General features: G+C 42.5%; 1 protein-coding gene across 3 annotated transcripts in view; it reads left to right on the top strand.

Annotated features, from left to right (window-relative positions):
- The window catches only part of grb10b (growth factor receptor-bound protein 10b), a 65,971-nt gene that overhangs the window by 25,910 nt on the left and 12,848 nt on the right, over positions 1–27,213 (top strand). For all 3 annotated transcript variants that reach the window (XM_023407499.2, XM_023407501.2, XM_023407498.2), the window contains exons 4-6: positions 3,849–4,158; positions 6,377–6,521; positions 24,409–24,565. In XM_023407499.2, the coding sequence (XP_023263267.1) occupies positions 3,849–4,158; positions 6,377–6,521; positions 24,409–24,565 (612 nt within the window). The remainder of the gene's footprint in view (positions 1–3,848; positions 4,159–6,376; positions 6,522–24,408; positions 24,566–27,213) is intronic.

Here is a 27,213-nt window from a genome sequence, read left to right as displayed (position 1 = left end):
GGGGGGGGGTTAACATGAGAGGAAAAGAGAAGCAAATGAACTGAGGCCATGGGAGAAATGAAACAATGAGGAAATGAGGACAATAATGTCAGTGTTATCCTTTGACCCATCAGGGTTTTCCATTTAGCTCTGACTTCTACAGTCGAATTTAAGCAGAAATCTAAAAAAAGAACAAAAAGGGAGGGACAAAGGACTGACTTTAAAATAAAGGTTTCATTATGACATATTAAAGTTCAGCGGAAACAGTCATTAAATTTATGGAAAAAAAAAATGAAAGCCAATATTGAAATATGGCAAATAGCCAATCTATATTGAAAAACATGGTGTACAGTTTAGAGCTGAGGCTTTTATATAGACTAAGCCATTAATCGGTTGATTAAGAATATAGCCATCAAATTAATCACTAGTGAAAGTAGTTGTTAGTTGCTGCTCTAGTATAGTTCCTGAGGAGCACAATATTAACTAAACATTAAGGCACCTCCACGTGGATCCACGGCCTTTTAAATGAAGGGATTCAAGATAATCACACATCTTAAAATAAATGATTTCTTTAGAGGAAGGATTTGTTAAGGAGGTGCTTGTTTCCTCTGCTTATGTTCATTTATTACACAGCATTAGTAGTTCATTTAACTTCTATTGCTTTTCTCCATAATAAAGCCCCAGAGGTGCTAATACCTTTTTTATACCCGATTTATCCTGTAATTCCTGCTGCACTCCAGAGCCACAGACACTTAACACAGATTCCGATTTTTAGGTGGATACAGCTTTAAAATGAATTCTTGCTATCAGTCAGATGTTCCTGGATGTCACTGGCACAGTCTCCATTTTGTTGTGAAAGCCACTTGGCTTGGCACATGGCGGTGGTGTAAAGGTTCAGTTACCTCAGCTACATAACATTTTGATCCCGACAGTTTGGGGACACTCGCTGAAGTGTTTGGTGCCATTTAGCGACTGCATCACAGCTGCAGATTCCCACTGTCAACTGCTCTGTCTACATCTGTAGCTCTGTGTGCTCCCTGCCGCCTGAGCTGCTCTGATATTTTAAGAGGATCTAATTAATGGCTGCAATATTGTGAGGCCAGGCATGCCGTGACCGCTGTGTGTTTGGTGGGCATAAGTAAAGGTGTTTATGCTGTTTCTTGTGCCTTCCAAGGCCAAGTGTCTGGCATGACTCCATGTCGAGGAAAGAACAACCACGGTTTGTTCCCTGCTCCACATATTCATTGGTTTAAGTTGAGTGTGTGCGTGTCTGCCTGCATGCTGTCTGTGTCATCAATCTCTCTGTCTTACACCCGGGTGCATGACGCATACCTGTGTTTGCCTGATTGTGACATGCATAGGTGAATGAGATCGTACACGATAGTGAAGCACAAATCCTTCCATCCATGTGTGAATTTATGGCTTGTGTTTCTTTGTATACAAACAGCTCTGCCAGTCCCTCCAGCCAGAGGCCAAAATAGGTCGGATTTATGAGGAAGCTTGTTTTTCTCTCACTTGCTTCAGGGTTCATGTCTCACCTAGTGAGAATGATGGATGATGAGCAGTTGACGTCATCTTGGGAATTTTGCTTTCCTTTGATTAAGTTTCTGGTTTACTCTCAACAGCTACTGTATTGTTAAGCGCATATTCGATTACTCTTACTTTAAAAAGAGATGAACATTTTCATTAACGTTGTACTGTCTTGTGTTACAGGTGTCTTGCTCTGTCCTTTAGCCTTGTGTATGGCTTTGTATGCACCCTGTGTCCTGTGGTATATAGCTCTTTAGCTCTCCAGGCTATCTATAAGTAGCTGCTCCAGCTTACCTGTCGCTATTAATACCTACAGATTAACCACCTGTGAATCACAGGCACCTGTGATACAGCTACCTGACACGTTTTCAGGAAAAGCTCCTCAAAGGCCACAATTTGGGTTTAGCAGGGTAGCTGGTTGCTGCTCCCTGCAGGGATGGGGGTGTTCAATGGCTTGCTAACCTGTGGCTCCTGTTGTTGTTGTTCCCTCTGGAACTTAGAAAAAAAAACTAAACACAAATCTAATATTAAAAATTTATATCAGTCAAACTACTGCTTCCCACTGTCAGCTTTCTGCTGAGCAGTGGAGCTCTTAGCTGCTTTAGAGTTCCAATGACCCTCACATCACCTCACGTGATCCAGCTGTCCTGCACCCTAAGCTGTGGTGAAGAAGTTACATCATTTGAAGCTCTGGACTTCTGATAGCAGGACTACATATTAAAAGTTATAATATGGTGTTTCATATGCTTTCATTCATTCATTCATTCATTCATTCATTCATAGAGCTTGGTTTTTGAACCATGAGCCATGACTGGTGTTTTTGTAGATCCTGAAGATGCTGTAGAGCTAAGACATTTTTTGTTTTTATTCAGTCAATCAAAATGAGACTTTCTCATTTTGCATGTTATTACAAAAGAATTAAAATAAATAAAACACAGCACCTCTGGTGTTATAATAAGGGGAAAATAAAGTATAAGTACAAGACTGAAATCATTACTCTTTTGCTGTTATAAACCACCAGATTATAATGTAAGCCCACTGAGAGAATCAATGGTCATATTAGTAATAGTATATAAAAAATAATTGCATTCAAATTTCACATCAACATATATGTTTCTCAATCCTTCAGTTCAAATAGCAGCTTGACTCTGTCCTAAGCCATAAGTCACACCATAATTAACATTTTTTAAATGTGAGTGAGTCCATGTCCTAATATTTATGTGAGCCTCCTTCTGAGAGCCTCTGCCCTGTACAATTAGAGCCTGTCTCCCCCTAGTGGTTCACTTGTTTCCTACAGTACAGTGGTGGGATCTGAATACAGAGATGTGATGATGAATACATGACATGAATTTCTTTTTCATAATGAAGAATAATTAATCAGAAGAATAGTCGTCAATGCAGATTGTAATTTAGAAAGTGCAAAGACAGGCGCCCAGTTTACCCAGATGATAAAACTTTCACAGCATGAAGCAATTAGATGTGAGCTTCCCTTCAATTGAGCTAGCTTCAAACTTTGATACAACAGGCTCCTGCAGTCGCTTGAAAAATTCACTTCATGAATTTAAATGTGCCTTGAGGTTCTCACAGGGGCTTTGATGATAGATTCCTCCTCTGAAAAGAATTCCACGTCCTGCTTTTAAAGACTTTTAAAAGCAGAATGTTTGATACGTGAGGCCAATGTAGAGCAGATGCTTACAGTGCGATGCCTTTGCTGTGAACCCCAGTGGTAAGAGTTGAAAAGTGTTACGGGCAGGTTTGTGCTTGTACCTGTTATCCCTGGAGATTTAGCTCACAGGGCAGCACAATGTGTGTAGTCAAGTCTTGTTGATTGAGCACTGGCAAAACTGGTTACCAATGTGTGTGTGTGTGTGTGTGTGTGTGTGCTTGCGTGCACTCTTGTGTATTGTGTATGCCAGTGTTTTTTTTTTCTCCTTTTTCTTTTTTTTCATTTTAGTATTACTTGGAATTAAGGTGGTGCAAAGTGAGGTCAAGGGTTCAAATCCTGGCCACAATGAAATGATAGAGAAACTGAAATAGAAAAAGGGAAAGTCCCAACAATATCCAGTGACTTTACCTATTTTTGTGTGCCTCAACTATTTGAAACCAAAGCAGCAGGCTTATAGGACTTTCATTTTTCTTTTATTGTGCTTTATTGCATTTAGGGTTTGAGTTTCTGTCCAGCTTTACTGATGTGTTTTCTGCTCCACACTGTTCTTTGGTCAGTTTAGTTTTTTTCACTTTTTTTTATCCGTTTGACAGACGCACATTTGAGGGATTTTGGCATTTTTCTGTCTTAACATTCTCTCAGTGAAGTTTTCTTTTCTGTCGGTTCTCACCAGAAGATGACGTTGACCTCGAGGCCCTGGTGAATGATATGAACTCTTCGCTGGAGAGCCTGTACTCCACCTGCAGTGGTCAGCAGACAGAGTCCACCCCACTACTGCACAACGGACAAACCTCTTCCTCACACCAACACCAACACCATCACCACCATCACCACACACAACTTAACCACCCACGGCAGGGTCAGCACTCGCACGCGCTAAGCCACGTCTCCCCGGAGCCGCCCTTCACCTCCCCCTCCTCGTCCGCGGACTCGTCCCAAACCAGCCTCAGACGGTCACAACCCATGCACATCCTCGCCGTCAGGTAGGTGTTTACACAGTGTACGCAGATTCTTAACCATTAAGAACAATTCCTTTGGCCACTTCAGCAGCTCATAGTCGAGTGGGTTGTTGTGGCAGGCAACTGAGTATGAAAGGCAGCTGAACCCTGGAGGTAAGGATTCGGACTAACATGAAAGATAACCCTCACTGTGAACGTACAGCACGCATTAACATATATTTGGCTGCCGAGTGATGGAGTGAGTTGGGAGAGTGAAATAAATAATCAGTAGCAGAGAGAAACATAGAGCTGCTCCCATGTGAATGTTAACATGACTGAAACAGTGTCTGAAGGATTAGTGAATGCGGCGTTGGATGGCAAAGTGCTCTTAAGCAACATATTGATTCTGTTGTACCTCAAGAGTCGATTTTCCATCCCTGACCTTGTGCTAATTTTGATGCAAAGTAAAAATGAGTGATAATAGTTCGATTTGCATTTTCTGGCAAGCGATAAGCTCTTTAACAGGAAAGTGACACAAACGTACGAACTGTGAGAGATGATTTTCAGTGAACACTTGTGTATCTATTGAATGTAAAGCTGAAAGGATCAGTCCATTAAGTTTAAACAATTACTTGAGCAGCAGAAAATTAATCAGAAAATTGTTATCTATTATTATAAAAAGCTGAACATGACTTTGTTCCAGCTTCTAAGTTGTTAATATTTGCAATATTTCTGTGGTAGTCCTAATAGAATTTATTACTGGAGGATTGATTATTTTAAAATAAACTGGCCTTAGTAAAATAAAGGTGTTTTATCAAAACTTACAACACATCTCAAGCATTTAGAACTGAGTATCCAAAAAAAAAAAAAAAAAATCATACAGCAAATGTCTAAATACAGTAGGCCTTGAGCAAGCAAACTCAAAAACGCTCAGGCACATACCGACACATGCACTCAGGCAACCGAAGTGTGGCACTAAGCTGTGAGCTGCCTCCCTCCAACCTCTTCCATTTGCACATGTAGAGCCTCACATGCAGAGCTCAAACCCTTTTTTTTCTCCTCTCACACTGGAAAAGAAGCCTCTCACTGTACACTCATTCCTCCACACCCTCTCAATAATTGGGCGCAATGTTTCCTCCCCGCTCCCTATCTGTAGCCCTTGAATGACCCGTTCCTCCTTGTCACTCCCTCTTTGTCTCAAACTACACCAGCAGCAGGAGAAAGGTAAAAAATCTCATTTATTTTAGTACCAAGTGCAAACGTCTCCCTCAATTTAAACAGTAGTAACCCATATTCTCCCGAGGGTATCGTGGTATGCATTGAAAAGCGGGCATGCACGCTCACACATACACTGAGGCAACTGAAGTAAGGCCCCATACATAGTGTACACACAAACATGCATTCATGGCAGAGCTGGTGTCAGCTTCTATTATTTGCCTTTGGAGTATTTGACAGAACCAGAGGAGGGATAATCAGGTAATGGAGTATTCTGTCTTAAGAGCGCTCTCTTTCAAACACACACACACACACACACACACACACAGGCCCTGAAGTTCTTATTATTCAAGGCTGACCTCTGAATAACCCTGTTCTCAAGCTCAGATGGGACGACATCAAAAGGCCCGTTCCCTTTTGAACTCACTGGGTTCTACAGAGAGACAGTTTGATAGAGAAAGAGACTAAGAGAAAGTGTCTCCTACACTGATTCTCTAAGCTAGCCTCGGAGCTTGAATTTCACAAACTGACCTGCACTTTTCTTTTATTAAATGATTGGATCCTGAAAAGTTTATGTTCAACTGTCAAATCATCATCCGTTCTTAAGGGTACTGGCTCACAGTGTATGTGCCTCATTTAAAAACTGCTTTAAAGTGATGTCTTGATTCAAAATTGATGCACCATAAATATTGCAGAAAATTAGCTAGCAGGCTGCGGGGGTCTGTGATTTCCACTTGCTGGGAGACTGTTCATTACGGGTAGATCAGACGGAAACAGACATGAGCCTGGATACTGTACAGCAATGCTTTATTAATTCCACCTCTCTCTCTCTCTCCCGCACATATTTCTCATGTCAGCGGGTCGCATTTCAAAGTTTTCCCATCTCACTTTTTAAGTGGCTGTTCCAGGGCGCGACCTTGGGCTTTAGTTAAGATTTTTGCCTGAATAATTAGCAAACACAAGCTGATGCCAATTTGCACGCTCGGTGCATCAGGCTACGCTGCCGTTACCATTCTGACTGTTCCTTTGTCCTGTTTCCATTGTTCAGGAGGCTGCAGGTGGAGGAGCAGCAGCTGAGGACATCTTCTCTCCCGGCCATCCCCAACCCCTTCCCCGAGCTCTGCAGTCCAGCGAGCTCACCTGTCCTCAGTCCAGGGTCCCTACCTCCCGGAGAACCTTCCACTGGCAAATATGTAAGTCAAATCCCCACAAAGACACACTGTCGAAATTTTTTCTCTCTTCAGAAACTTCGACTTTTCAGGTATTGAGAAATGAAAGTTATAATTAGTCATAATATAGTGTGGTTGCATCGAATGCAAAACATTGTCTTCATACAGTATGGGAGGTCATGTCAGATGCTTTTCCCTTTGAAAAAACAGGATATGAGACATGTGCTGATTTTGATTTACTTTTATGTTGACAACTGAGAAGTGTGTGACTCAAGTTACTTGTTTTGAAGGATGCAGAATTTGGGTATCATAAATAAGCTGTATTAAGTGGTCGACTGTGTGTTGGACATAAGCATTTAGGAATTTTTCCCTGCTCTACATCTGCCCCCATGTTTTGCTCATCTGAGGCGTGTAGATTGCTTGCATATGACGGTACTGTGCTGCACAGTGCATGTGTGTGCTTAACAGGGTTTGTGGCTTTGTTTGAGAAAAAAAGACTGAGGTGAGGTGTGTGTGCGTGCGTGAGTGTGTGTGTCTGTGTGTGTGTGTGTCTGTGTGCGTGTGTCTGTGTGCGTGCGTGAGTGTGTGTGTGTGTGTGTGTGTGTCTGTGTGCGTGTGTCTGTGTGCGTGTGTCTGTGTGCGTGCGTGTGTGTGTGTGTGCGTGCATGCACGCGCGCACGTTTGTACACATGTGTGTGTGTACCTGCACACATGGCAGCATTTCTGTGAGCCTGTTTGCATTTGCGTGTTCATGTGTGTGTGTTTGTGTGTTCATGTGTTGACAGAGATTTAGAGGCTGGTCCGTCTCTTCCTGGAAGTCATAGTCCCTCTACAGTCACTTTTAATGATCTTCATATGGGGCCAGCCAATGCTGCTTACAGTAACATACCAGTTTACAGTAATGTGAGGGAGGATTATTTCTCATAAATACCCTACCCTGGCTATGATCTTGGCCTGTTCTGGTCATGGCTGCTAGACTGCAGTTCCAGTTAAGTTGTTTCGAGCCATTATGCAAGTCTGACTTTAATATGATCTGCTCTCCTTTAAAACATCAGTTCATAAATCATTTGATGACTTGATGAACCGGTGGCATCCAGTAAATGCTGAAAGAGAAGTTGTGGCTTTGAATTACCATCTGTGGCATAAATAAAGTCCTAAATGGTTAATGTTGGATTAAACCTTGAAAGATTCAATTTCATTCTTGTCTCCATGAGTTTCTGTCTTTGTGGTGTTGTTGCAGGCTTGAATTATTAGCTGTGGAATAAATTGAACACTGCATTGCAAATCCTTGTTCATACAGTAGATAGGTCAAAGATTAATGTTTCACTAAGTTGTTGTTATCTTTGCATTGAATTACCGGCTATGACATAACTTAAGCTCCATGTAAGTGAAGCGGTCATGTCTGGTAAATATTCAGAAACCAATTTATTAGACTGGGTGACAGGCTTGTTGTTGGTGTTTGAATTCCCAGATATCCTGTTTAGAGTGCAGTATTAGACCAGGAAGTGGAGCGGGGGATTAGAGGAGGTGCAGGGGAGTTGGAGATTAGTGGTGGAGTTAAATTATTTCTGTGATTTTACAGTAATCAGATGATGAAATATGTAAAAATGTGACTAGGTGGTCAATAAAACCTGACCACTGCAGATGGACTTTGCTTTTTTGAGCCTTTGACACTGATTGCATTTATGGCCCCAGAACACAGTAATCCTGTTTATTCTGTTTGTGAGCAGGAATGAATAGAGCAGGATTTTGATATTTTTCTACATAGCATAATTTGATTATAACATTCCTGTTGTCTTTTTGACTCAAGGACAGTCAGACTTTTATGTCAAGCCTCTCCAGCTTTGCCTTGACTGTGTGCTTCGTGGTCATTACATCACAACAAGTGTGTAAGAAGTCAAAATACTTTCTGAAGCTGCTGTAACATGAGATTGTTTTTGATGAAGTTCACTTACAAGATCTTTTTAATTTTGTCAGTCATATTAGAAACTAAGGAGTAGGGTGTGAAAAAGTTTTTGCATCATGTGTTGAAGTCTTGCCATGCCTCTGTTCAGAATGCACTACATCTGAAACGTGGCTGTGAAGGTAAACTGTTCCTAGATATAGGACAAAAAACTGTGTTTTACTAGTTTTGTTTTGCAATGAAGAGCCAATGCTGAGAAAGCTGTTGAAAACCTTATGTGTGTTTACAGTGCACACACTAAGCACACACTCATGTAAACTTGTGTGAGTGCCCTGTGCATCCATCCACGCACATGGGTGTGCTTCTTTTTTTAGATGCATGTGTGTTTGTGTGTTTGTGTGTTTGTGCTCACGTCTGCCTGTTTGTCTTTGTGAGTTCTGTAAACTATTTACAGCATTGGCAGTGTCTATTCATTGTTGATGGCAATGGAAAGTATGTCTCATTGTGGTTGTTCTTCAGTGGAAATTCAATTCAGCACCTTTCCACTGCAAAAACCTCCCGCAGAGCAGTCTCATCACACACACATGCCCCTGGGGTCCAGCTTTGGAGGCGTGAGGAGAGGTGGTCACATTGCTTTCTCACAAACCCTTATTCCTCCCTTGAGTGATACAAGGAAAACTTGGTGATCTGTTTAAGGTTTGACAAGTGGGATGGTGAGCAGGTAAATTATTGCACCCAGCCCGCTCTCTAAGACCTCTGACCTTAATCATTTCAACCACATGTTCTCTGTTCTGTGCCAGTTTTTTCTCCCTGTCTTTATCTCTCCTTGCCAGTCTGTCTCTATCTACCCCTCTCCCTGCCCTCCAAACATCCAGTCCAGTCAGCCAGCCTGCTGTTGAGAAGTTTCTCTGTTTAGTTTACTGAATTTTCCGACCTCCGGGCGCTTTCTGACAGACTCTCATACTTCTGTCCCTCTGTTCCTCCTTACCTCACTGCTTGGCCTCTGTGCAGGAGGCATGAGGATGCAGTGCAGGGCTGTCAGGAATCACTGGGCAAGCTGTTTGACACGGCCATATGATTCCCAATTACCTCACTTTCCTCTGCTGTCCTCTCCCTCCCGTTTTCCTTCATTTCTCCATTCGTAGCTCTGCTCTCTCCGGCTTTTCTCCTTACCTGTGCACTCTTAAAGGGGAAACTGTGCACTGTGTTCAGTGGTTTAAAACTGATGGGTATAAAGTGCAGGTTCTCTGATGTGTTTTCAGCTTGTGTGTGTGCCTAACTAAAGATCCATGCTGTTTTTGTGAAGTTTAGCATCAATGAAACATAGAAGCCCAAATCAGAATGAATACACTGGGTTAGTTTATGAGCTACAGGATGATTAAGACCATCAAACTGCCATCTATGAGCACTGGCACCAGTCCAGTGTGGAATGTGCGAAAGTGTGCGCAGACAGGCACACATCCATAAACAACCTACTTCCTGTTGCCTCGAAGGGTTATTACAAACATAACGTGGGTTTTATGGAATTTTAAAATGACATACATCTTTCCATATACAGCCTACCGGCCAAAAAGCAGGTATTACAACCACACATCACTTAAGAAAGTACTAGAAGCTTGGCCGGTGTAATCCATGTCGTGCAATGGAAAAACCTATAAGAAGCCTTCAATGCAAGGCAGTTAGCCAGTATATCCATTAATTTTCTCCGTCTAGGTTCTGTCTGACAGTCTGTCCTTAGCAGTGCAGTAGAGAGTGCTGTTATGTACTTACTTGGACACTGTGTTCCCAGAGCTGCCCCAGTCATTCTAGTGTGGGAACACTGATTTGATCACTGGGTTGCCAGATTTTGTTGGATTTACTGTACTTGGACTGGATGTCCTGTAGCTCACTGTGCTCTATGGTATGGCAGGATCCCCACGCCCTGTCTCTGCCTCTCCAGTCTGTGTTTCATTATCGTCCCATTGCTCTGTCTATCTCTGTGTGTCTTGGACTGTATGTCAATGTTTATCTTTCTGTCTGTCACAAGTGTTTTCGCTGTCATCCCTCCACCCCTTTGTCCTTTGCTCCAAACTCTTACTTACAGTTAAAAATTCTTGCTGATTTAAGACAGGCGGGAGCACGGTGCAGTGTGTTCTCTGACAATTCAGCTCACTCGACGAATACTTCTTCATACATGATGAAGTAAGAGGCCTAAAATAGAGCATGGTGCCAGACAAGCAGCGGAGGTTAGGTTGGCACTAATAATGTTAGCAAATGGGCTGTTGGTGCTAAGTGCCAGCATCGTTGCCCAGTCTGAGAAAAAACAGATGATACAGTTTTCTATATCATGCAGGTCAAACTTGCTAGCAGTCCGTCCAGCATCCCTTCACACTTTCTAGCACACAATAATCCTTTGTTATTATTCTTCAGGTACGGTATGGAAAAATGTTCAGGGTTACACAAATATTGTATGTTGTTTACGTTACGTGTTTTCTGAAGGCGGATACAACTTAGTATGTAAAATGTTCAGGGTTCTGCAAAGTTTGCATCTATTTATAGTGTTACGTTTAGAGGTGGAAGCAGCATGTACAGACATATGTGCAGCACATAATCAGGATGTAGATGTACTTAATTACATACACAAGCAACTTGGATAATAGTAACCCTGCATATTTAATGATGTGAAAATCTATATGTGCTGCACATACATATAAATATAGTTCCAATACACTTTTCTTTATTTCCCATACCTCAGCATGTTCAGCAGGTGAGATCACGTTAGTATCCTTTTCTGTCTATTTCTCTTCTGGATTACTTTCTTGGCAACTGCTGTGCCACAGTATCCCTGAAGGGATCATTGACATTTACTCTAATGATGATGGTGCTGATCACCTTTCCCGCCTCCTCTCACTTTTCCTAACCCCCCCCCCCCCCCCCCCCCGCATGACTTTGCCTCTAGTTGAGTCAGCCAGACTTCAAAGCTGTGACACCTACTTATCAAAAAAGCATTTTGTGAATGCTGCCGGTATCAAGTGTACTGTACTGAAGTATAATTTAAATGATGAGCTCATGATGCTAGCAGCCACCATCTTAGCTCATAGAAATCATGCAGCCTGATTTAAATGAATCTGAATTTAAAATCATTACTCCTAGGCTTGTGTTGGAACTGGAAAAGCTGTATTTTTAACTTGTATTCAGTGACTCATTCTGGGCAGAAAGAAGGCAGATGTGGTGCAGCAATGACACAGACAGCATACGGTCTCTCTGTGCATCTCAGCCCTCTACAAGCTGCTGAAAAGGCCATTATTATTATCAGTATGCCAGATATGCTGCTGCAGAATATGAATGTTGCATACACTCACTTATATTGCTAGTCCGCCCCAGCAGCTGAGGGAAATCTGTTAAGAATTCATTAAGCAAAATTTCATATGACTAAAAGTTTTTTCATCATATCCTCAGTCCATGAACACTTGGTGAGAGATAAATGTGTGGAATTATGTAGTTAGCATGAGGAGCTCTCACCACCATATGGTAGCTACACAGAGAAACACAGAGAGTGCCAACTATGGAAACCAAAATGTTCTCTTCAGAAAATTTAGAGCTTAAATTGATATTCTACCCAAAATGGGCTGTAACACTTACAAATTATCGCCTGCTAAAGTTGATATGGTTAATGTGTTAGCAAACATGTCAAACATCAGAGGACATGCAGACACAGAGCAACATTAATATTCATTTGGAGTCTTGTTTGTGTCCACCTGATGAATGTAAGTCGAATATCCACTCTCGTCTGAGTTCAGATTTGGTCTCCACCAACTCCTAGAAAAATTTAGCTGCTAAATGTTCCTGTATGTTCACTTGCTAGTCTGTCTGTTTGGTGCTGGCCTGATAGGGTGCAGTGGCAGCAGCCAAAAATAACACTGATGAGAATTGTGAGAGTGAACCAAAACAGTTTCTTGCTGTAAAACCATAACAATTAGCTGAAAGAAGCTTCAACGCTCTCTAGAGCTGAGGCTAACTGCAGAGGTGGGTGATGCGTCGTTAATATAAAACTAATTTGAACTAAATACATTCTTGAGGCATCCATTCGGGTTGCTGAAAAAGAACACAGCAGGATTTAAACGAGAAACACCCGGTACATAAATGATGGGCATCGATCCATCCCTCCTTTCACTCTCTTAGCGCTGAAGCATGGCATTCCCTGGCTGCCTCCTTCCTGAATGTTGGAAATACTCTGGGTCAAAGGGCAGATTTTTCCACTGTAAACGGAAAAGCAGAATGGAATGCTGTCGATGCCCAAACTGTTGGCCTCGATGTGTGGGAACGTCTGTGGGCCTGAGTGTGTGTGTGTGTGTGTGTGTGTGTGTGTGTGTGTGTGTGTGTTTAAATGTAAGAGTGTTTGTGAGGAGGTTCAGTTTTGTGTATAGTGTGTGTGTGTGTGTGTGTGTGTGTGTGTGTGTGTGTGTGTGTGTGTGTATTGTGTGTGTGTACCTAATGTATGTATATTTGTCTTTACAAGCAGTGCAGCAGTATATGTGTGTGTGTGTGTGTGTGTGTGTGTGTGTGTACGTGTGTGTTCTGCTTCTCATTGTAGTGCTGATGTGTTCTGCAGGCTGCGCTGTGCGGAGATCAAAGGTGACACAGCGCCAGAAATCTGTTGGCTCACTCTTCCAGCAGCCTGCCTCCTTTTAAATGGATCTTAAAGTGAAACATGGAGAGCACACACGCGCACGCACACATATACACGCATACACACACACACACATAGACACTTGTTTTATTGTGTAATCATCGGCTAGTTATGTTTGTGTTTGTTGTGTGTACGTGTGCGTGCACGTGCACGTGTGTGATTTGGACTGTTTACGCCATTTGGATTGTTTATGTCTTCCTGATTATTTGTAACTGATGTGAATATAAATAATGCTCTCAAACTGGATGCTTTATTGAGCTTGTGCGTGCGTGCATCCATGTGTGTATATTTGATGCATGCCTGCCTGTTGGCTTCATTATTCCTAAAATTATATCTCTTCTCTAAGCCCAAGGCAAACATAACTAACTCTCTCTCTCTCTCTCTCTCTCTCTCTCTCTCTCTCTCTCTATCTCTCTCTCTCTCTGTCTCTCGCTCTCTTACACACACACACATGCACAAACTTGCATGTTATCTGATGCTCTTTGTGGCAGAGGTGGAGAGCATGCAGGCAGTACAGTAACCCTTTGTCAACATACATGTCTCTCTCTGTTCACTTTCTCTCCCTCAACAGACATACACACACACGCACGCGCACCAACATATACACAAATTGCATTGAGTGACTTATTGGATTTGCAGCATTCATTGCTGTGAAATACAAATTGTTTGGCTGCTGCTGAACAAATGCCACCTGGAGGAGAGCCAGACAGGTTGTGGTTGAGTCTGGCACATCTCATGTGTCAGGGCCATATTTATCCCTCGCCGCTAAATGGAAACATGCCTCGACCTGCTAGCTAGACCTGCTACTGCCACACTGCCACAGAGACACACACACGCGCACAAGCAGGCACACTAATACACATGGCCTGTTGCTGAGTAATGAGTTAGGTGAGGAAGATTAGTCTGAGTAATGGCTCAGTTTGAATAAATAAGACTTTAATGTTGGAACTGGACAAAGCCACTTGGAAACAGATCAACATCTCATAGCTCATGTATACAGAATTAGAATATTACCAGTAGCATTGCTTAGAATGCTCGACACTATCGCAAATACTAAAGTCCCACCAAGATCAAGACCATCATAGCGGAACTTATTTTGTGGCTGCCTCTTGGGGAAGCATCTCGCTTATGCAAATAGTTTGACACAAAATATTAGCACGAAAATGATCCTGTTACATGCTAAATTAAAGTACATGCTTCCAGTGAGAAATAGGTCAGTGTCACAGCGACCACTAAACCGTCTTGCAGCTAACATCCACTGCCTAGAGTGTAGCAGCAAACCGCATGTGATGTACCCCACATGAAAGCCCTGAGCCAATATAAAAGCGGCAACGTATACACATAAAATGAATTCCAGCTGTAGTGATTATGCATAAAGACATGCATTTCTTGCATGCAGCAAAGAGTGACTTCAGCTTCTGCTAATACAGGCACTCGGACAATAGATATTGAAAAAAGATATAGTTTTACAATCTGCTGTCAAGCCTGGTGTTGCAAGAAAATGGTGCAATAAAACTACAATTGTGGCATTGTTGATGGATTTCAAGAGGCAGTGTATTTGAGTGTAGTGAACTAAGCTCTGCAGAAACAGGTCAGCCACCAATTTTGTTCACAGTAAATGTAACAATTTTGATCTGAAACTGTGGACACCAGGTAACCAAACAAGAGCAGGTAGACTTCCAGAGTAGCCTAAATAATGCCAGACAATCAATAAATCAATAGGGGCTGACTGTCAAGTAGACAGAGTAGATATAAATGAACATTCCTTTTATCCCAGCATTAAATTATATCATCACATTAATATTTTAGTGATAGATTTATGAGGGGAACCCATTCGGAGAATTTGAAATTCTTCATTGAGGTAATGGTAGGAAACCACAAGCCTTAAATATCAGAAAATGGTTAATAATTCATTCTGTACTTAATTCATTTCTGTATTAAATTTAACTAAATGTATGTCTTTCCATGGGAGCATGACTGGACCACCCAGGCTCTGGGGGATGATGCACCTTTAATGGTCCATCCTTCACTCCTTGTCCCAGTAGGCAGGCAGTGTAAGATTAGAAGGCACAACTTTCACCCAGCTAACAGGGGAGCAGATCCCATTACTCCTTCAGCTAATGGGAATCCCTGATCATGTTCGCTCTCTGCTTCATCTCTGTCTCTGTATTTTAGATAGTTAAAGTCTCAAATGTGTGTGTCTGTGCATTTGTCTTATCTCGTGGCAAACTGTTGATTATGCAAAACAATATTGATGTAAAAACTCTTTTAGTCATCCATGTAGATGTTACAACTTCAGGTTTAGTTTACGAGAAACTGTAATCACAAGTATAACAACAGCACTTTTTCTATATTTTGAGTGTGTTTTTTTTTACTACCGTGCATGCACACTCATAAGTGCGTGAATACAGGTGTACACACATGTGTCCAGGTTTGTGTGTGTCCATGTGTTTCACAAAGAGAGCAATGTGTTGCTGCCTGTAGGCATTTCATCTGGCCAAAGCTGAACAGAGCTGTTGGACTCATGTAGGTCATGGAGACTGCAGCTCCCTCTCTCTCTCTCTCTGCCTTCCCTCTGTCCTCTGTCTCTCTCTCTCGCTCTCTCTCTCTCTCTCTCTCTCACTCTCACTCTCTCACTCACGGAAAGTAGGACAGCTCAGATTTCTGAAGCTGCTGCTGTGAGGAGGTAGAAAAGGGAAGAAAGAGGAAGAAGCAGGAGAATAGAAAATGAGAAAATAAAAAGTAATAATAAATGGTCAATTGTAATTTATTACTGATGCCCTTTTATTAGGTTATTTTGTTGCTGTATTGCTCCTCTGGCCTGTACCACAGGAAACAGTTTATTATATGCTTAATTATTAATATGTTCATTCTTCTTGAAAGTTTGAAAGCCAACTAATTAATGTGTTACACACACAAAGTGCAACTAATGTTGGATGTTAAATCAGGGAGAAACAGTTCATAGTTAAAAGCTGAGTCAGAAGACTCATTTGTTCTCATTTTGTTGCAAGAGTGTCACTTCCTAATGTGTGTGTGTGTGTGTGTGTGTGTGTGTGTGTGTGCGTGTGTGTGTGCGTGTTCGTTTGTTCGTTTGCTCCTCATTTGAATTGTCACAAAAATGAATAGAATACTTGAGGTGGGTGGACATGCCACATTTATTTAAAGTAGGGATTTGTGTCAGTGGAAAGAGAGAGAGAGTAACAGACAGAAGACACTGTGATCTTGGCGTCTCCGGAGAGAACTTCCCATTATTGAGGACAGTTTGTACAGAACTGTGGCACATACTGTGATTCCTCTGAATGGGGAATGATTGTTTGTAGTTGCCTTTGATGCTGGAGTCCTCTTTTTACACTCATGGAACACGAGGTGCTCAAGATGTTTTCCCTTAATGCTGTTGAACTGCGGTGTTCATTCATTATTGCTACTATTCAATAGCTTTACTATACAGTAGTTTTATGACAATTCAATCACAGAATTATTACAACTGGTTACTTGTGTTTTTTTGCTGCCAACTGTAAGTTTTACCAAATGTGTAAAATAGAATTATGAGGAACACAATCTCTCATTAGATTGGTTGTCTAAACTTTGCCTTTCATATGAGGCCGACTTACATGCGAGGGCACAGGGCAACGCCGCCGCAGCTCTCCGTACAACCGGTGGACCATTTCCAGTGTATTGCCATAATTATGCCAGTGATGTCATCCTTTGTTTGCCCAATCACAATTCCCCTGCCTCCCTCTGCCCTCCTGCTGTAATTGGACAATAGCTCCAAATCAGCGATGGTCTGAAAGGACATTTGCTGCCCGGGGTTTGCTGGCAATCAGCCCTGAGGGACAATTAAGCATCCGCTCCCACTTTAGTCCTTTTGGTAAAATATTTGGCCCCGTGCAGGGTGTTTCTCAGCAGGTGGTCACAGTAAATAGAGGAGAGATGATTCTTGCATTATCATCACCCGCTCTAAATGGCTTTTAAGAAGTGTGTTGCCATATACTGTGCATGTGCGAGTCTAGTTTTAGTAAAGAAAGATATTTTATCTCTCAACCTCAACTGCTAATACTTTGTTATGGAATTCAAATTATCTAAATAAAACATTAATAAATCAATGGAAGACAGGACAGCTTTCCACACTATAGGGATATTTTGTTTCAAACTTTCTGAAAAGACAAATTTTTGAACAAACACATTTGATATGCTCAGGAAATTATGGTCCCCAGGTCACCAGAAGTGTTGGAAAGCCATAGGCAAGGCTATATGAGCTAAAAAAAAAGGTCCAAGCTAAAATAAACCTATTTTAATTTGGATGACACATTTTCATTTTTTTGTTTTAATATTTTAGTATATACAGAAAGTGTTTGCGAACCTGTCAGAATCATCCATAAAACTTTGCCTCTGCCTTCAGATCCCTGATATTTTCCTGTTGCATATGTTTAATATTATTTATAACTTTTCCATATTTCTGACTTAAATTTGTGCAACTTGACCTTCCTTGAATCTTCCGACCCTTCGACTTTCTGAGCCCGAGTGGGTGTTAAGACGCCATTGTTTACAGACAGAGCAGGCTCTGTGGGCTAACTACCCAACATACAGTGCATGGTCTGATGCATGGCTGCACAGTGGCAGAGATGGCAGGCTGCCACTGTCCTACGTTTCTCTCAATACATCTCCCTCTATATACCATCCCTCCGTCTCTCCTACCCCCCTCCCCTCCTTCCTTCCTCCCTATTCCCTCTTTCACTATTCCAACTAAATCCCCTTCTGCCTTCTTTTGCTTCGCTGAGCCCAGATAGGCCTCTGTGTCGTGGGTCTTAATTTGACGCTGTAATTGGATGACAAGGGACAGTTCACCATCTCTTCCTCATGAGTCAGCAGAGTTTTCTTGGCTATTGCCTCCCACTCCTGCTGACTACAGGCGCTGAGCGGGGACGGCCAATTGTCCTTGGCTCATTCAGATTTTTGTGTCTCCATCTCATCATCCGATCGTCATTTTCCAGTGGTGGCCCGGGCCACACACAGCACCACATTAGAGTCAGGGGGGCTTTATAGAGGGCACTTGTTCATGGGAATATGGAGCTGGGGTGGGTCGTGTGAGCCAAATCATCTTATAAAAGGCTACAGTTCTTTGTTGTTGTTTTGTAAGACAGAGAAGGAGCAGATGTTGAGTGGAGGGGTTTGTCTTGGCAAGAGTGAGAACCTGCAAAAACCAGCACCTTGTAACAAGTAAATACCAGTGCAGCCAAACTGTGCAATTCTGGTTTTATAATAATGAAAACTGACTATTTTAATTACACTGTACATGGAAAAGCCCTACTAGGGGCAAGAGTTGAAAATGAGCAACAGCTATAAACTCTCTGTGCAATACATCCGTTTCATGATTTATATTGGAACTATGTTAAATTGCTTCATCCCTATTGAATAAATAAATAAACAAACTAAACTAGTAAACTTACAATTCAGTTTCCTCCCTTGTCTATTAATCATTTTAATCTGTTAAATTTAAATATAAAAAGTGCTGTTAACCATTTTCATAGCTGTTCGTTTCACTTTTAAGTTTCCCTAATTATTTTATTACTAACCCCCCCCCCCCCCCCCCCCCCCCCCTTAATGGGTTGCAAACACTGTATGATCTCAAACACAGCACAGCCCTCAACAGTAAAAGGATACAATACAGAATAAAGGAACTGAATCTTTTTTTTTTTTTTGCTCCAGATATTGTGGTAATACTGTTACCAAAAAGCTCAGCCAGTCGGATGTTGAGGATATAGTCGGTTAAGGTTCGTTTAAGGGTTGTGGTTAAGGTTAGGGAGGCCATAATTGTACACAGCCTGAAGCATCAACTCAGAGCAAGAAAGTCCCTGTGCGTCTTAATCGGAAAATTCCCCTGTTGCTCCAGTATTCCAGGAAGACTTGACATGGGAGCTGGTATCGAGGGTGAATTTACATATGAGAGATTGGAGACACTTTAGAAAAGAAAAATGCGGTTTGCATTTTGTTTCATGATGCTTTTTTACCAACACTGACTCGTGACCCTGGTGCAGCTGTTATCCAGGTTACATGCCCTTTTTCAAGTGCCTCCCAATATCACCCACATGTAATGGATCCGAACGTGTGTGCAGGCTTGTATGCCTAATGGCTAACAGTCTTTTAGAATTGTAATCTGCCACAGTAACTCCTATCTGATGTAATGGCTTGTAATTTGTACGTAATACCACTGGAACTATTTATAGACCAGCAACCAATTTCCAACAAGGATGGATGTGTGGATGCGTGTGAGCTGCTGGGCGTGCACACACATGCTTGTGTACATATTTCAGTTTGCACAAAGCACGTCCTCACACAGTGCAGTTTACTTTCTCTTTGTCTGTTTACGCCTGTCTAGTTTCTGTCTCGCCGTGTCACTGTACGAGTCTGTGAGAGGATTGTTCTACATGCACAAACTGTAATATACACAAAATGTAAAATATGTATGTGCTTAGCAGTGTGTGTCAGGATGTGTACGCGTGACCGAGCACATCTGGGTGCCTGTGTGTCTGACAGTGTGTGTGTGTGTGTGTGTGTGTGTGTGTGTGTGTGTGTGTGTGTGTTGCCTGAAGCTCTCAGTCTCTCCCTGGGGGATTACATCACAGGGCAGTTATCAGACCTGAGTCATCAGAGAAGTTGAGAGGCCCTGCTCTGCTCTGCTCCTCTATTTAAATGAGGACACAGTTAAAAGCATTATAGGATAAAAAAAGTAATCTTTCTTTCTATCCTTGTTTTCCTTTCTTTCTTTCTTTCTTTCTTTCTTTCTTCCTTTCTTTCTTTCCCGCCTCCCTTTTTTACTTGCATGTCTATTCTTTGCCTTTAGGAAGAACACGAGAAGTAGAGTAGGTCAGTTGAAATGTGTCACTCCGCTGTCATCACCGTTCGGTCTGCTTTCTCATTCCCTCCACTCCTGAGGCAGTCTAACGGTATTGCCACACTTCAAGATAAGATTTCCACAGCTAGTGGAAGATCAGCCCACGCCCCAAATGATTCCACATTTGGTCATTTGATTTGTTCGCAGCCTATGACAGACAGCAAGACTGGAGGATTGCATTAGTTCAGGTCAGGGGCTGAGGTCACGCACACTCTCAGCTGATCTGTATCATCTGACTGTTAAAATCACCAGTCACAGTCGGAGACGTCGATGAGGTGGTCTCTATCATGAGACAAGAAGATACTTTCCTGATGACTGAAGCTGCTCCTGCAGACGCTGGTTTCTATTTTTACTGCTTCTTCCTACCAGCTACCTACTGCTTGTCCTGATAACTCCTTCCACTTCTCTGGCCTCCTGGTATTAGTTTCTTATCACCATACTTGCGATGCCATCTCTTACCTTGTGCATTATGTACACACTAGCTGTGTTGACACACACAGTGGCAAACATGAGTGTTTTCTTGGGTCCGTGCTCTTGTTTAAACCGACTACGACGCAAACCCTGTCATTGGATTATCATTCCTGTCTTCTAAACATCCGAACTGTAGAAATTTCTGACGGATTTCAACAAATTCTACATCAAAAGGTTTGACGTCAGTGGACTGATTGACTGATTGACCAATGGCAGCAGTGTCTGTGAAAACCTGTATTGCAGCATGTGTGATCCGTGCAGCCTCTCTCTTCTTGGGGCTTTCCCCTCTGGCTGACTAACTGTGACGTAGACAAGGGTGTGTGTCTTGATCTGTGTGAGTGTGTGAGTGCAGTGGCAGGAAGGGGGTGGGAGAGAGACACAGCTGTGCAGCCTCTGATATGTAGTTAACAGTAGACAGCATTCATACTACACATTTTGCTGCACTGTGTCACCGCACAGTGTCTCTCTCTCCCTCCCTCTCTCTCTCTCTCTCTCTCTCTCTCTCTCTCTCTCTCTCTCTCTCTCTCCCTCCCTCTCTCTCTCTCTCTCTCTCACTTCCCTCGGCTTCCCACTCCTTTTCCCTTCACTTCTCACGTCCGTCTGTCTCCTGTTTCTCCCTATCCCACACACACACACCCACATATGTGCCTGCGTACATGTGCAATCATACACACAATTCTCTCTGTCTCTCCCCTCCCCCTGCCACAGACTCCCCCCACCCCTCCCTCCACCTCTCCCCAAAGTTTCCCACTATAGTAAATTAAGTTGTATCTCTTTGACCACTTTGACCACCGTTTCCTCCTTCCTTCTCTGCAACTGTGCTTATTCCTGGATTACACTTACACCGCTCATGTACAAACACACACGCACGCATGTACACACCCTCGCCTTCCCCTGAAAAAAAGCAGAATAATAAAAGAAGTTGCTTCAAGGACAGCATAAAGCTGTTCTCACCTCTCCCAGACGGGGTGTGTCAGGGCTTTTGTCCGTCTGATGCCGTATTAAATATCGGAGTTAAAAGGAGGAGTGGGGGTTGGGGGGTGGGGGGTTTGTGTGTGAGTGTGTGCGTGCAAAAGTCTCCAGGTTTTTTGTTCTTTAGAGAGAAAGAATGTTGGCACAAAGCTAGCCACCAGGGGAGGAGGAGAAGGTCGGAGTGCTCAAGTGCTGCTCCAGGTTTGTTTCATTTCATTTGCTCTGTAATGAGTCTTGTTACTGCTGTGAGAGGCAGAGAGATCTGACTGTGGAGTTCATAGTTAAGCCACAGGGAGGGAGGACGAGAGGGAGAGGAAAAGAGGCAGAGAAAAACATACAAGTCAACAAGCCCTCACTTGAAGCCTTCAGAACATTTTGGAAGCGAGAAAAGCGACAAAGGCAAACTTATTTTTTTTTTTTTTTACTCCTTCCTTTATCCTTTTTCTTCCTCTTCCTCCTCCTCTCTGCCTGACACCCTTCTCAAATGAACCCCCTCGCTTCGAGGTCAGAAAAGAAACTGATGCAGAGAGCTCGCAAGAGGTCGGTCTGAAAAAGTTGGCTGTGTCTGTCCATGACTGTGCGTCTGTGTGTCTACTGGAGTGTGTGTGCCTCTCAGGGAGTGTATGTGCCTCTGTGTGTGTGTGCGCACGCCTGGGTCTGTGTGGGAATGATTACATCAGCCTGCTGCAGCCTTATGATTGGTTGGTGAGCGTGTGGTTTGATTCAGTGTGCCTCGGAGCCCGTGGCTGAGGCTGTAACCCTTTGTGAGGGGGAGAGAGAGAGAGAGAGAAAGAGCGAGCGAGAGAGAGCGAGGGAGAGGGAGGGAGAGAGGGAGGGAGAGAAGGAAAGATAGTTGTCAGACTGAACCGGTACTGGAAGCACTGTACTGTACCTGCTGCCATCCGATCGCTGACTGTCTCTGTGTCTCTGTCCTGTGAGCTGTACAGACACCAGCTTTAGGTCACACAGACAGTTCTTTTTTTTCTTTTTCTTTTTTTTTTTTCCTAGAGCCAGCGGCCTAGATAGACTGAACGACTAGTCTCCAGGCTATGTGACAGGTAGCACAACCGCAACTGTCAACTGTTGGCATTCAAATTTGTATCTCTGTTTCTGGAGACAAGGCGACAGAACAGCAAGGTTTTCTCTCGTCAGTGACTGTGTGTGTGTGAGTGAGTGAGTGTGTGTGTTTGAGTGAGTGAGTGTGTGGGGAGCCAGGCTCAGTCCCAAAAATGCCTTCGTGTTCCCCGGACTGCTGCCTATTGCGGGCCGTAGAGGTAAGGCTGCTCTTTTTCAGTGTCTCTTATCTCTCCTTGTGGTCTCTCTCTGCCTTCTCTTCGCATCCTTTGCTTTTTACATTTTAAGTGCATTTCCCTTTGAAGTACTGCTATGTTTAACCAGAGGCGAGAAATGGGATGTGTAAATACCTCAAAGGCTGAAGACAACTTGTCTTTTTTTCAAGATGTGAGCAGAGCAATAAAAGAAGACAGTCAAATACGTCAGCAGCTTTGAGTGATTGAGATTCCCTTGCTTTTTTGTCTTGAGCATTTTGGACAGATAGAGCGCCTCAGGCCTGGTCTGTGCAAACTGTGATGCTATAAACTGCGTCTTTTGCTCAGGAAGAAAACAGAATTGCCTTGCCATGATGTATTATGTGGGAAGCATGCATACATTACATGTCTAGGCTTAGTAGGCTGGATTTCTGTGTAGGCTAACAAGTCTGGATTCCTCTTCAGGTTAAGTAGGCTGCTCTAGTTTTCTCTGTGGGCCATGAGCTGTGTGTCCTGTGAATGTGACTGCATGGTTTCCTTGTGAAAAGCCAACGTGTGGACACTCAGATTTAGCACTAATTACCACAATAGAGATGACAGTTATAACTCCTGGACTGTAGGGTGAATATAACAAAGGGAATCTCACCTACACTTTATATGAATGTACAGGAATGTGTGGCTCTGAAAGTGTGTCTCTTAAGCAGATGGGATCTTATTTTTTTTTTTGAACTTTTTATTTACACATTTTAAACATTTTTACAAAACATTTCCTGACATACGACCATAAAAATGGGGCAAGCAGATGGGATCTTAAACAGGGGTTTCATCTGTTCATCACCTGATGCATTATTGCAATACATTATATAAACATCATACTGTATGCTGCCTATATACATAACACATAAGTAGTGCCTCACCATGTGCATGAATATGTGTTTGAGTCGGTATTATTAATGGGAACAAAATGAAACCAGGAGTTATGCATGAGGTAGAAAAAAATGTCATGAATTATTTAACAAAATTAATTCTGAAATGTTTATTACTGGCCCAAGTTCAACATAGTAAGTTATGGGGAAAAAGAAGAAGTTGTCCTCATGAAGAGCTTTAAGCATATTCAATGGTCATGTCTTATCATTGGATACTCGCATACATTTTCTCGATAAGCTATAATTGGAAACACTGTGCTTACTAACCCCTTAAGATACTGTATATACACTTATGGCATTGACAGTCCTGCTTTGTTTTAACAAGAGCAAACGCTTGTTAGACACCACAGTATATTTGCTACTGTATTACACCAACAAGTTGCTTTAAGAAAAGCTTGTCTGTGATTTCTAACGCCACAATTGCTACATAGTCTTGAATGTGTGTTCTTTCCTATTGTGTGCTATAATTACAGGCCTGTGTTTGCCATAGTGTATAGGGCGCTATATCATAAATGCCATTCTAGTGTTTGAAGGAAATTGCTGGCTTCACCCACTGAGTTTTCAAAAAGGTGAATAACTTTATCACAACTTAGTATTCCATAAAAAAATCTATAACCAAACCTCTATCTCATTTTGAATTTATCCTCAGAAAATGTATCGATCTATATATATGTTTTTTTTCTTATCTAGAGGACACATTTAATGTTAAAATGCCTCTTTTTCTGTCATGCTTTTTTTCTGTAGGCTACCAAACTACCATCGAATGATCTGTTCATTATAACTGAAGGTTAATCTGTTTCCCCCGCACAGATTGTGAAGATCTTCAGTGAAGACGGCATGGGTAAAGTGGTGGAGATCCCGGCCGACATGACAGCCAGGGACCTGTGCCAGCTCCTGGTTTATAAAAGCCATTGTGTGGATGACAACAGTTGGGCACTTGTTGAACACCACCCGCTGCTAGGGCTAGGTAAGGGGCAGATGCTCACATACACACAGAAGCACACGTGAACACATGTGAACGGACGCTCACATACTCTCACTTACCGCCACACACACACACACACACTCGTGCAATTTTGGGTGGGCTGAGACATGCAAGACAATCACCTGACATACACAGGTGTGTTCACATGTATGTATGCGTGCATGCATGCCTGCCCTGCATACTCGGGGCAGACAGATAAGGCGCATATTCTCACGCAGGCTTGTATTCAAGCATGAGTGAATGCACATACTATGCAGCATGTGCACGAACAGAGCTGTCGTGTCCAGTGTTTAAGCTCAACACGGTGGCTGAGCGAGACGTTGCTGTAGCGGTGCAGTATTGTGCAGGAGAGGCAGGATGGTGCTACCTCATGAAAAAACCGAGGCAGACATTTGAGCACACACACACACACACACTGAGCTGCTTGTCGCTGAAAAATATGTAGGTTAAACGTATTGATCAGCTTGTGTGTGAACAGAAAGTGAGGGAAATAAATAATGCATAGCGTAACATGAGGTCAGAGTTGCTTTAGTATTGACAGACCAATGATTTTCTGATTCAGTGGTGAAGGGACAGTTGAAAGTTGAGAGGAAAGAAAAGATCTGAATGTAAAGCAGTTGTGTTAGAGATGGAATAGTTGGCGCTAGGCGACATATTAAAGTGTGTAAGGTGATGAATAATCCTGAACTTGTCATCATGAAGGCTGATGCTAATTGCATGAATGAATGAAAGATGGTGGGTTTGAGCTCAGTTATTCCATGTAAGTAAACAGCAGACTTACTGTAAGTGGAGACAGCCTTTCCCAGGGGCCCTTATTAAATCTAACCAACACTCTCACACCTCTGCGGGAACCAGCAGATAATCTCTTTGGTGCCATCTCATAAATTAAACAAACACAGCAATTGATAAAACTTTACCGCCTGAAACATACATCTTTAGACTCTTTTCAGCATAACTGAGTAATTTAATTTGGTGTCAGTGATTTAGAGAAAAGTTTATCATTCACGCAGGGAATATTCTTAGCTCTGGAAGGCTCATATGAGGTCACAAGATTGCTTGGATTCAGGTCTTAGTCTCAAATCATCCTGGGTATGGACAAAGATCCAGTGCAGTTCCACCCCGGATGACGCTGAGTCCTGAGTGACCCGTGAAGAAAGATTGTTATGCAGAAGATTATATTATGATGTAATTTTTTTTCCCCGAGTTGCTACTGAAGGGGAATTACATGAAGGGCTCACAGTGGAAGCCAGCAGATAAGAAGCTAAGGGAAGAGAAGGTGATAACTGAAGGTTATGTATTAGGAGATGAAGTGATGAAACTGATGAACACTGTAACAAAACCTTTGCCGACTTGTGCTCTTCTCGGTATCAGAGTCAGTGTAATGCTATCGATCCAGTGCTATAAATGACACGGCAGAGAGGTGATGGAGGTAATTGATGAAGAGTTTAAAAGGATATCTTTGATGTTAGAGGTTCCTTAGTTCAGGAGTGGCGAAAACCACCGACACAACTCTCCTGAAAATAGCAGCTCTCGCTGCAGCAGCCGGGGACCTCTGTGACTGATGTAGTTCAAAAATGTCTGAATGATGATGGCTGGACCTTCTCAGAAACGAGGGGTTGTATAGTGGCAGAGCATTTAGTTTGATATCACAGATTTAATATTTTAGTTTACTGGTCTGTTGTAGTTAGAGAGAACACATTCTATACAGCAAATCCTTCATACAGTTAGGAGCAAACACTGATTGAGGTGTTTGAAAAGTATATTTAACAGTCGAGCGTGGCACTTTTGCATTTGTAGATTTGCATTTTTTTATATCTATGAGCACTACATGTGCTATTACAATGGCGCAAGGAAAAACGATGAAAACAATGGTCAAAAATTGCTGCTGCTTCATCAGGAGTTTTAACTTGTTACCACATTAAGAAGACGGAGAGCTTTGCGTTTCTGTCCGGGTGATTTTGTGTTAGACTTGGCACCCTAACAGTAAGTTTGGAAAGCTGTGGCCAGCTGAACGTTAGAAAACCTAACCTCCCCCTGAGGAGAGAGCGATTATAAAGCACTTATGGAAGACAAGTTGAGCCTGCGCTCTGCGCTCATGTCTGTACAGTTTAACAGATGTGGGAGAGAAGGGGGTGCAGTTTTATATAGAGCGGTGTGCCTGGTAGTGAAATGGAGAGAGACAGGGTGAAAAAACATACAGTATGTAAAAACACTTCATTTCTGCCGTTTCAACTGACAGACTGTGTCAATATATGTTTTGTTTTTTTTGTTTATTCCTAAAATGTACAGTTAGATCCACACACAGGCTGTTACGCTGTCATGTGAGGAAACCTTCAGAAAATATATTGCATTATTCAAAGTACAGGTCCCAAAGCTCTAACCTAATATTTCACCATCCATCATGATCTGATTACAATTCTCATCAGTGCTGCCAACACGATGCTGTCAAATACGGTTAGGTTGGCTGGTCGTGAATGACATCATCTCTAGCGCAGGGTAACTCTATTCTATTGTGGCCCTTCTTCTATTCTGGTGCACCTGTACTGCAACCGTATTCTTTTCAGGTCTGGAATAACCACTCATCCTATTTTATGTTTAGAAGTCTCAGTAAATAGGCTGTGATGAAGCTG

This window comes from Seriola lalandi, unplaced genomic scaffold, assembly GCF_002814215.2.
Source record: "Seriola lalandi dorsalis isolate HSWRI2012SDOR001 ecotype SW California unplaced genomic scaffold, Sedor1 jcf7180002054336, whole genome shotgun sequence".
NCBI classification, from domain to species: domain Eukaryota; kingdom Metazoa; phylum Chordata; class Actinopteri; order Carangiformes; family Carangidae; genus Seriola; species Seriola lalandi.
Note: the sequence above shows the minus strand (reverse complement) of the source record. Positions and strands in the feature narration are given on the sequence as shown.